This window comes from Ambystoma mexicanum, chromosome 5q (assembly GCF_040938575.1).
Source record: "Ambystoma mexicanum isolate Mex_15411 chromosome 5q, UKY_AmexF1_1, whole genome shotgun sequence".
NCBI lineage: Eukaryota > Metazoa > Chordata > Amphibia > Caudata > Ambystomatidae > Ambystoma > Ambystoma mexicanum.
The window spans coordinates 502,377,565-502,389,643 of NC_090933.1; the positions used below are offsets into that span (position 1 = coordinate 502,377,565).

The 12,079-nt window shown below is 46.3% G+C and overlaps 1 protein-coding gene across 1 annotated transcript in view; it reads left to right on the forward strand.

Moving 5' to 3' along the window:
• Nucleotides 1–12,079, forward strand: part of RNF138 (ring finger protein 138) — an 805,118-nt gene that overhangs the window by 638,231 nt on the left and 154,808 nt on the right. The window contains exon 7 of the mRNA XM_069620970.1: nucleotides 8,788–8,895. Coding sequence (XP_069477071.1) covers nucleotides 8,788–8,895 — 108 coding nt within the window. The remainder of the gene's footprint in view (nucleotides 1–8,787; nucleotides 8,896–12,079) is intronic.

The window sequence follows — 12,079 nt, forward strand, 5'->3', positions numbered from 1 at the left end:
GGAATGGGTGCATGTTAACTGTTTGTTTCCATAGCCTGGTTAAGGCTTGGACTGTAACTCCAAATGGATCATCAGCTTCGAACCTAGCCGTGCAGCCAGGGAGCACTAAGGTACGAATGTCATAGCCATCAGTGGATAACAAGAAGAGGCGGGTCTGTGGGCATAAACCAGAATGATGCGTAGTGGACTTGGGCTGCTATCCAGTACCCCTCGAAGTTGGGAGTACCGAGACCCCCCCCCACCAAAGGGGTTGTCAGTGTCTTGAGCTTCAGAAGGACTGCGCCTGAGTGCCAGAGGAAGTTGTTGGTGATTCGAGCTAGAGTGGTGAAGAAGACTCTGCCCGGCCAGATCGGGACATTTTAAGAACCTGCACAGTAGTAGGGGCAGTATCACCATTTTAAGTACAGCGATCCTGCCTGCTAGGGCTATTGGAAGTTTTGCCCACCCATCGCATTTCCAAGCTAGTTTGGCTAGGTAGTTGCTGTAGTTTGTGCCATATAGGGAGACCGGGTGCCATGTGAACACTACGCCCGGGTACGTGAAATCGGATTGGGCCCACGTAAATCCCTGAAGATCAGGTGGGGGGACAGTGGCCTCCGTCAGTGGGAAAATAATTGATTTAGTACAATTCACTCGGAGACCCGACAACTCGCCAAATCGAATGACGTCCTACAGTATGGGGGAAAGGTTAACTTCAGGTTGTCGGACGAAGAGAAGAGCATCGTCCGCATATAGCGAAATTATCTCGGGGGGGCCAGACAGGCTCAGCACTCTGTGTGCATGACGCTGTCGGATGTTGTCGGCCAGTGGCTCTATGACCAGCGCAAATATCAAGGGGGAGAATGAGCACCCCTGTCTAGTGCCTCTTGCTATCTGGAATTGAGTTGAACACCGATTGTTAGTACAGACCCCGCATTGTGTAGTGAGTTTACCTGGTTTAGGCAATACTGTTATCGCCTCACGGAGGGAGGGGGGTAAGATACCAGTGAGGCACACTTCATCACAGAGGAATAGTAAGGGAGGAATAAGGCGAGACTTATAATTATAAAATTCGATCGGGAACCCGTTGCTCTTCCCGAGGCCAGAGAGTCTATAGCGTTGGATAATTCTTCGGCAGTGATTGGGATATCTAGGGCCTCCCTCGTCTCCGCAGAGAGAATCGAGAGTGGGAGAGCAACCAGGAATGTGTTGATATCGTCGTCTGTAGCTGTGTCGGAGTTGGCATAGAGCTTCTCATAAAATGAGCGAAATTCAGCGTTTACCTCTTGCGACGTCAGTTGCCGGGTACCATCTGCCCTTTCTATCACCGGTACAAACGATGACCCCCTTTCAAACCGAATCAATTTGGCAAGAGTTCGACCAGGGCGCTCACTCTCGCCGTATCTTCGCACCACCTGAGGTTTATCTAGGAATTTGCATTTGCGTTCGTCATGGGCGCGGAATGTATCCAGTTCATTGCTTATGTCGGCTAGTATGTCAGGTGAGTGTATTGCGGCATATTGTGTTTCTAGGGTGGCAATTCTAGTTTCGCTTTTGGATATGTCTCTCCTAATAGTTCGGAGCACCCCTGCTTCTCTAGAAATCGCCATTCTCCTAATGTATGCTTTAAACGCCTCCCACAAGGTAGCTTGGGATGTGACTGAGCCAATGTTTAGTGTAAAGAATTTGTCAATATCACCACCCAAATCTCTTTCGAATGCGATCTCTAGCAAAGAGTGAGGTTTAAATCTCCATGTCCGAGTTGCAGGGTTGTTCACAGACCATCAGAGGGATATTGTCACTGGCGAGTGATCAGAAAATGCCCTAGTGAGGATGGCGGTGTGGGTGATGGTTGCTAGTAAGGCATCTGTGATGAGCCACCTATCGAGGCAGGAGTGGGAGTCGTGTACTGACGAGTAGAAGGAGAATGTGCGAGAGTCGGGGTGGAGCACCCGCCATGGGTCAGCCAGCCCAAAGTGGGCTTGTAAATCTAGAATTATCTTAGCTGCCTTGGTAAGTTGGCGAGGTTTGGAGCCAGATCTGTCGTATTGAACATCAAGAATGGTGTTAAAGTCGCCTCCCCAGAGTATCGGAACAAGCAGGAATCCAGAGAGTAGTGTGGAGAGTTGTTCATAAAAATCAGGATCATCGATGTTCGGGCCATACACATTCAATAGTACAACTTCCCTGCACTGCAGAGTGCCAAAGAGTAAAATATATCACCCCACATGATCAATGTGAACTGCCTTTTGTGTAAATTGGAGACTTTTGTGAATAATGGTCATTACACCCCGGTTGTGAGAGGAATAAACAGTATAATATTGTTGCGGGTGCCAAGCCCTAGCAAAGCTAATCGCAGGTGCCTGCCAGACTTTGTGTCTCCTGTAAAAACAGCACGTTGACATGATGTATTTCGGCATATAGCTGTAGTTTCCGCATTTTGGAGAAGTTACCCAGACCTCTTATGTTCCAACTCATAGAAGTAACCGTATCAACCATCCCTCACTGGGTTGTGTATCACCAGTAAGTATTAGGTTGGACCAATAGTCTCTCCCCTCTATCCCCGCCTCAGTCTGTGAAGCAGGAGGTTCAGTGTTCCAAGTGTTAAAAAGACATCAGTCCCCAGGTGCGTGCCAAGCAATTTTCTTGATATAACCCCTTCCCTCCCCCAACTGGAAGGATGAGCCCCGACCCTGAACCAAAACAAAACTCAGCCATCGACTACTATGCCTGTGGGTCTTAGCGAAAACGAACTAGAGCACGCACATGCTGGGATATTAACTAGATCATTGCGGCATAAGATCACTTGACAAAAACTTCAGTATTGCAATCTGTTACAAACATGTGGGGCACGGCCCAGGGCCAAGTAAAATGCTTCTACAAATGGATGAATGACAACAGCGCTTCAATGTCTGATTCGCATGGAAAGTGGCACGTCTCAGGAGGCTGCCGGGAAATGTCCCTGGGAGTAGTCCCTCTGGGTGACTCGGGTGAGAGCGCCACTGAGCATCCCCGCAGAGGCACCGTCACCCAGGGAAGTGTTCTTCAATGAATTTGCTCGCCTCCTCTCGAATGGTAAAGAAGAAGGTCTGGTTTGCGTGTTCTACCCTGAGCTTGGCCGGGTACAGCATGGAGTATTTTCACAGAGAAGACACAGAGAAGACAGCAGTAGAGAAATCAGGGTATAGGTGGACCCTAGCGGATCCCAGATGGAGGTCCCCCTTGACCCTCGCAGCCCGCAGTAGCGCATCCCTGTCACGGTAGTTTAATACCCTAGCTATGATGGGGCAGTGCTGGGCGGGGCCCCGGGCTTGGGCCTGGCCGCCAGGGATCGATGGGCCCTTTCAATAGCGAATTGGGGAGATAGTTTTGGGGAGTCCAGCAGAGACAACAGGGTCCGCTCGACGTAGTCCTCCATGGGCCCCTCGATGCCATGTTCAGGGATGCCAATAATGCGGATATTGTTGCGCCGGGAGCGCGATTCGGGATCTTCATTCTTTTTACCGATCTCATGGACTCGCCTGAACAATGTGTTCACCTCCGTTCGTAGGGCGCTGATGCCGTCCTCGGCCGTGCTCATTCTGTTTTCGACTTCCGTCACACAGCCATCTGTTTTTTCCATGTGGGCCTTGATAGAGCAAATTGTTCCACTCATGTCGTCTAGCTTGGTGTGGAGAGCAGTGAATCCCTCACGCATGTATTCAAGCATTTTGGACGTTTCGGGACTGTCCGGGACTGATGCCGCGGCTGCCCCACGCTCCGGTTGTGGCTCCATTGGTTTCTGCGTTGTTTTCGTGAACATATCAATCGAGCTCTGCCTTTTATTAGCCCCTCTAGGCATGCTGCCCAAGGGTACTCCCTCAAGTAGTGGATTCCGGCACCACACCCATCTCTAATTGCCAGAGGATGAAGGCACACAAGGCCCTCAGTTATCGTAATATTGTTGCGACTCCTGGATATCAATTGTGCCAGGGCAGGGGGAATTATAGGTGAATGCCACCAGAAGTGGTGTTGCCCGTGTTTCCGGGGGGTGGATCGTGGCCTCCAACGTAATGACAATGATCAGATCATGTTGTTATGGATTCCAAGTAGAAGTGGGCCCCACGGCTCTGTCCGCGTGTCCACACACCCCCCTATAGTAATAGCTTGGGCCTATTGTGGCTAATGCAGTGATGAAAAAAGAAAAAAAAAGAAAGGGGGTTGGGAGGGAGGGGGGTAACCAGGCTGCCCCCCCCCAACAGTATGGTATTAGCCGGAGCTTGTGTCTCTGGGCGTGTGGCTCAGGGGTGGGGGGTCACAAGCGTGTTCGTGTCCGGGGGCTCCCAGGTTCCACAGAGATGGGCACCGGACCAACTGATGGGGTTGCGATCCAGTAAGCAAAGGTAACAGGACCCCGTCCCCGCTTCAGCCCCATGCGCTATCCTATGGAGCTGGATGTAGTGGGGAAGTAGTGGAGCGGCTCCTACCTTAATGTGCACAGCCGGACCTGGCAGGCATCAGTGGGAAAGGAGACCACCTCGAGGCTCCTGTGCCACAGTGCGATCTAGTTGCAGGCGGCAAGGAGCTCAGCAGCTAGCCCAGGCACCCTGCCGGAGTCCAGTAGGCAGGAGGTCCTCGGCGGCCGCTCCAGCGGTCTCAGGGGGATCAAGTGCAGAGTGCAGAGTACGGCAGCAGTCGGGCACCCCATTCTCAGAGGCGTCGGGGCCCTTCCTCGCAGGTCTCTCTTTATGCGGCCATCTACATTCGAGCGCAACAGCGCCCCCCTATTCAGATTCCTTTTGATGTGTTCATTCTTCACAGCTTCCTTTGCTATGTTTTATGTAAGGGGCTTTGTCATGCTGTGTTTTCTTGCTCTGACCGAATTCCCAGGATGACCATCCCACTTCTTGGAAAGTAGGAATTCATCAGAACAGTCTTTAGAATGCAGTAGAGATACATGTGTACAGATACATATTCCTCGGTATTAGACACGTCTCTCTATGGACCTAAATTCCACCCAGGACCTTGAAAATTGCAGTTTCAAATTTCATGGGAAGGACTCAAACCACATTATAGAGCCTTGAATATAAAGTTGTGATTGAGAAAGAAGTGGTGCTGTATTGTTAGAATGGATTTGAATATTTTTGAGAAGAAGCCAGAGACAACGTTAAGAAAGTTTAGGGTATTTTGGGATGGAGTGTCATAATAAATTTATATTATAATTTTAACATTACATAAAGCAGACATAGCCAACGGAATGGGCACTGGATAATAGGTGGTATTATCATAATGCCTATAAATATGCAGGTTTCTACAATCTTGATAAGGTCCATTGTTAGGGAGAATTCTCTCTTAAGGCTGAATTTCCTAACCTAGTGAGTTCCCCAGCAGCTTTGCTGGATTTCTGGAGTTTGTTTTTTCTCCTGCCAAGAGTGAGACTCTTTTTCTCCCACTCTTGGACATGATTTATGGTGTTCCTTTGACTGTTTATGTGTTTTATGGGCTATGGGGTCCTTTACCCCATAGGGTCTCATGTGTTTTTACTATGTGTGTTACACAGCACCCTCCGTGCAGTGACTCAGGGGTGGCATAGTGACACCCCACCATAGACTCCATACCCTGGGACTGACTACTGTCTCCCAGGGCATGTAAAGTCACCATTGGCTTTACTAGTCCCAAATTATTAACAGAAACCGGTACAAACCATCATATTGTGGACGTACTGGTCGGGGCAATTCGATTGCCCCGGGGTCTGTTAGTCGAGGGGGCACGTCTCCGTCCCCCCTGATCGAGTTTTGGCTGGTGGCAGTGGATACTACTTTTTATATTCGACCGCGAATATATTCCCATGGGATTTTCCCATTGTTCGAGGCTACCAACTTTAATTATTTAATTCTCATAGCCTCGAACATACCGCCGGTTTATTTAATTAATATTAATTCGCCGGTTGGTATTTTTTGCCAGGACTCGATTCTAAAATGGCGTTTGTGTTCTCTTCTTTGACTCCAACCCAAGTCGAGCCCTTTGTTCCACATTTTGGCAGGCTTCTCCACAGAAGCCTCCAAAAGTGGTGCCACTCTATCTGGGTACCACAGGGGGTGCGGGAGGGGGTTTAGGCACCCTGGACTGAGTTACCCTGGTAACTCAAGTTGCACTCTTGTGTGATTGGGCGAAGTGGTGAGCCGGCCGGCTCACCACTTAGCATGTTTGATTGACAGCTAGGCTGAGTGAATGGGGGTGTGCTCCATAAAAGCAGGGCTTTGGGGACTGGAACTTCAGAAGTCGCCACAGGACCTGAGAATCCGACGAGGGAGAAGCTGAGCCGACCTACCACGACGATACCACCGGTGGAGCCCTGCGGAACCGACTCACCACTTCCCGACGACAGAGAAGATCTCCCGGCTGGAGTGGCTTCTTCTCCTGACTGGTGGGCACAACCAGTTTAGCTTCTTCTCTTCGCACCCCGGACCGGTCTGTGGTAGAATTGCCCGTGCCAAGCACCTCGGCAGCCGGATAGCTACTTACCGCTGACGGACCGCTCCTTGTACCTGAGAAACTCTGCGGCTGGTTTCTTCCCTGGCAGTGCAACGGACTCCTGTCTTCCTCCCCGACGAGTTCCTCTCTTCCCCCGGACGAAGCACCGACTTGCATCCGCTGCCAGGAACAACTGCCCCCGCTGGAGTATTCTCACCACTTTAAGGTACCGTGTCCGCCAGGCCTCCCTTTCTAAAGATTGCTACAAGGTAATAATAACTCCTTAACCTTCTGGACTGGGCTGGCCGCCTTGACCCTCTAACTGGTCCCTTTCTTTGGTCCAACTTATTTTTGAACCGTTACAAGACTTTTGTGCACTGCAACCGTGTGACCTTGGACACCTTTCGTTCTGATCCTCTTAAAGCGGGTCCGGCCTACTGACTCTGAATTCACAGTGTTACTTTGCCTTCCTCTCTTGTTGTGTTCGTGAAAAAGTGTTGGGATCTGTTACATTTGATTCTCTGCTTTTCTCTCCCTTTTTAAAAACGAATTATTAGAGTGCCATCTACGTTAAGCGCTCATCGCTGTCTGAAAATAAGTGGGGCTTTACTTAAGACTTGTCTAAGTATTCTTTTAAGGGAGTGTATATCTTTTAGTGACCGTGTTTTTGAATTGCTTACTATTAGTGCCTGTGTGTTTTTCTAGATGTGGTTTTAAATAAATAATTATATCTCTTTTACACCAAGCTCTGGTCAGTGTGTACTTGTTCTACTGTGTTCTTTTGACCTATTGTGAATACTCTGTATACTGCCTAACTCTTCTTGAGGGAAGTCTGACTGCTCAGCCACAGCTACCAACTGAATCTGTGTGGTACAGACTGCTACCAAGTGGGTTTACTGCCAAACACCTGTAGTCCTAAATCTTTTGCAGTGGTCCCAGAGGGAACTGCACAGGTTTCTGCCTAACATCCATGCTTGTATGTGAAGCTGTTTAGATAGTGAGAGGGAACGAGAGATCACAAGGCTTGGGTACTGCATGGCCTATGATGTTACGGTTGTATTTGCTGGTGTGAGGACGGCAGCAATCTCAATGGGTTCCTCAGGGGTATGGCTTTATTTTCTTTGGCTCCACACTTCCTTTAGACTTTGCGAATGGTGAAGGTGTTTGGAGGGGAGGATATATTGTTGGGGAAAGGCAGAGGTAAATATTTAGGGCCTGATTCACAGAAGCATTTTATAATGGCGCAATCCCATAGGAAAATGTTCGGTGAATCAGCACTTAGGATTTAAGGTAAACAGAGTTTTTATTTTAACTATTTGTCAGAGCGTATTGTTCCAGATGTCGGCACACCAGTTTGAGAGGAACTAGACAATGAGGTGCTTTAAATGGAGCGAACATGTTGAGCAATATTGTAGCGTGGTTAGGAGTTTGATGTTTTAGGTGGATTGGCGGCTCTTTTGTAGACAATATGCGTGACTTTGTAGTGAGATGCATGAAGTTTAAATTTCCTCTATTTTCTTTCCTTTTATTTAGGACCTCAGAGGCATGGGGTTTTTGTGAATCAACTTCTACTGTCATTCTTACAAAAGCACATGTTCTTGAGGGGAGTAATCTCATCTAGGGAGCATGTGATGGGAGGGTTGCAGGCATAAACTAGGCAACATGTTTGATCAAAAAAAGGGAATCCTGCTTAAGCGAAAAAAGCAGACATTAACGCTTTGGTGATTTAGGCAATTTTCTGGTTAGATACATTTCAATTGAATAGTGGGGACTTTAGATGTACTGTGTGAGCTGCAGAGGAGCTGGAGGAATAGGAAATGCTATATATTTTGCAGTAGATGACAAGAGAGATTTGGGGAAGAAAGGGGAGGATCATAAGTCGAGACCAGATATAATGTGCAACTAACATTGTGGGTGGTACCTAGACCATTCAGGAAGACCGTCAAGGTGCAATGCCATGGAAGAAAGAGAATGCCATGGAGTTTTTAGTGTCATCGATCCAGATGTTTGAATCATCACAAGCATTCTGGTTAAGGATGGAGATGAAGGAAGTCTGCATCACAGTCAGCGGGGCAGTACACATTTACTGGGAAGTTAGAGTGTCTTAAGAGAATTGTTTATAATGCTGAAGACGGGAATGAGAGCCCTTCCTTGTGGGAGATTCGCAGCCCATTCCCCCAGTTTTTTTATCAGCACAGAGGCCAGTGGTGGCTTTGAGGTCCTGCAGAGTCAGTAAAGCAATGGAAGGGCACCAGGCATCACCAAACCGACTTTCTGCTAGCATTAGAATGTCACACTCCAAATGCTACTCCATTATCTGAAATACAATAATTTTCTTTTCCATTTTTTACTTAGATGTGTCCCATCTGTGTGTCAACGCCTTGGGGAGTTCCTCACCATCCGATAAGTAACCTTGTTCAACACCTGAACGTGAGACACCAGTTTGACTATGGCGAATATGTGGTAAATATTTCCTGTTACTCTCTCTTTAATTAATGTCTTACAGTTTTCATTATTATAAAAACATGTTCCCAAACCAGCATACAACTAGTTGCAATATCGCAGTCCATGTGCTCCGTGGACGATCTTATCACCAACCCAGTTAGAGTCGCCAAAAAACTGAAGGATCTGGATTGGATAACAACCAACGAACAAGTACAAGCATGTAAGCTGCTGACCCATCTTCCTCCTACGTTCAATAGACTGCACACTCCTCTAGCCTATTGTTCACAATTTCCAGACAGAAAATTAAGATCTACCTTTATAAGAGCACGTTTGAATTTACTCCACACAAGAGAAATCTTGACAATAAGACAACAAACAGCCACAAAAAGCTGTAGGCTATGCAAAGCCCCAGACTCTATTGAGACAGTTCGTCACCTTCTTTTGCATTGTCCCTCCTTAACGAATGAACGCACCGCTTTCCTATCACCCTGCTGGCCCGACCCCCGTCTGACAGAAGAAAATACTTGGTGATGCCGTCTCATTTCAGGGGAGAAAACCCGCTGGGTGATAGCATCAGCCAAACTGTTGGAAGCAGCGTTTATTAAAATCAACGCCGTGGGACTTAGCGAAATTTAGCAAGGTGCTTCGCGCTACCTGATTTTGCAAGATGTAAGGTGCCTCACGGAAATTCTCTTTGTTACACACAGGTCAAGCGTAGTCTACCTGTTATCAGACTTGAATTCTGCATTCTGCTAACTTGATTAGTTCGCTTGATTTTGCTGTTTGATGTTCAGCCTTGTAAAAATCATATATTTTCATTATATACAAGTAAATACATAAATAAATAAATAAATATCGCAGTCCAAAAGGTCAATGTTAGTGAACCAAGAGGATGACATGAAATAATAATCCTGGTCGGTGCTTTAAGTTGGAAAAAAGTAAGGCTGAGCCGGGGCCCTGCTGGGTCCCACCGGCCCCACCACGTCACGACAAGACATTATCCCACCACGGCCGCAGCCGATGCCATGATCAACTTCCTCAGGACGTTGTAGTTTGCGTGACGCTGTGACTGGCTGGCACTTCTGTCAGTCACAGCTGCAGGAAACACACAGCGTCACCAAACTGTAACTTCTCTCGCGACCCCTGCGAGGGGTCACAAGAGGAAGTTACAGTCCCTTTGTTGCCTGTGGGCAAATTGGGCTGAATCATGCCTGCACCCCCTGCCCAGGTCACTGAGGCGTCTTTGACCTTCGGCGCACCTGGGGGCTCAGTGATCTAATCTGCTCTGCAGTGCACAGATCACTGAGCCTGAGGCGTCTTTATCCGTGAGCGAAGCTGGGGGCTCAGTGATCTAATCTGCTGCAGATTAGATCACTGAGCACCCTCTGGTATTTGCAGTCCATCAAGATGTGGGGGTGGTCACAATTGTAAACGTTTTGCCTAACATATAAAGCGATTTGTGTGTGTACCTTACTATGGTTTGTGCACTTTTCAAGCCATCTTTTGTAAATATAGAAATATGTTACATATTTCTTTGTTTATAAAAGATGACTTGAAAAGTGCACAAACCATAGTAAGGCATGCACACACACATATATAACTCTTGAAAACCACTTGTTTTAACTTTTCATTTTTCATCTCACCTGTTACTGAGATGTGTAATTTACCTTTTGATATTTAAAAAGTAGCTGTTCACTTGCACCTGAATTCCTAGAACCACATTGTATGTGATATATTATGGTGCATGAATCAATTGGTGTGGATCCTATGCCTTATCTACTCTATAACCTGAGGCTTGCTCAGTGTTCTGGACTACAACTCACATGATTTATCATCATTAAGTATTCCAGCTAGTGCTGAAGGGAGCTGTAGCCCAGAACATCTGGGGATCCAAAGGTTGCAGACCCTTGCTTTAGTAGGTGTGCCATTTGATTTCCCACTGCAAACTTAGTGCTTTGTCCTAGGTGTCCAAGAACCCTGTAATATTTTAAGTTTCACGTTTTTATTAGATATACTTACAGCCAACTTGGGCTTTGTATAACACATGACATATAACAATTAAACATTTTCCAAAAAGGTAAAAACGGTGGTCCGAAACATACACTGTAATACATGTCACAACATCTTAAAAATATTATTCAGTGTATCTTAATATTTCTACAATCTTCATGTAAAATAGCACAATAAAATATATTAAATTAATATAATTTCCTCTCATAAAAATCATCCATAAATTAGGGACTTCCTTAATATCAATAGCATTATCGTAGGATTTAAAATACCTATTTCGCAAGTACATCAGACTTTCACATTTCATGATCAGGTGGCATAGTGATTCTATCACTTGGTTGCCACATAATCAGTGTTTTCTTGACTCAATCGATAGTCCTAATCTATCACCTTTGGTCTCCAATGCCTCAGACACATTACATTTTAAAAGTAAGTAGGTAAGGAACGTTATTATGCTTGGATGGGCTAAAGTGTACATTGGGGACATAATTCTAGTAAGTTGCTCTTCACAATATGCACCACTATGTGCATGTGATGCTATCTTTATCATATTTTGCTTATAGGTAAAATCATTCAGTCTCCTGTTTACCCAGCTTTTCAGAGCACTTATGGTATGGACGGATTCCCTACCCATTGTCCATTTCTTATGTATTTTATATAATGTTCCCATGGTACCAAGTGACACATTTCCATCCAACCGCAAGAACGCTTTTACATATGGTACAATTATCGTGTCTATTTGCAGAGTACACATCTTTTCATAGGACATCACACATTGCCTGACATAGGCATACCAGATTCCTTTTATGTTAAACTCTAAATACAGAAATTCGCAGTAGTTTTCTCGGAAGTTTTGACTCAAAGACTACAAGATGTTTTTCATATTTATGGCCCCAAATCTCTACTACAAATAATAATGCAGCCCTTACTTTTGCCATATAGATTGGAATATGCCCCATAGCCTGCAGCCCTCAACCAAACACCATATAGATTGGAATAATAGCTGATACAGAGTAGCCATTATTTCTTCCAATGTAAATACTCAAAGCATTGGCGGACATAAGACACTGTTGCTTCAATCCGACCAATGAGCTTCCCAATTTAACTTCTCGTTGATAACGATGCCAAGGTATTTATATGTGCTAACTTGTTCGGTCACTTTCGACTGTAATGTCCACCTATATCTCTTTGG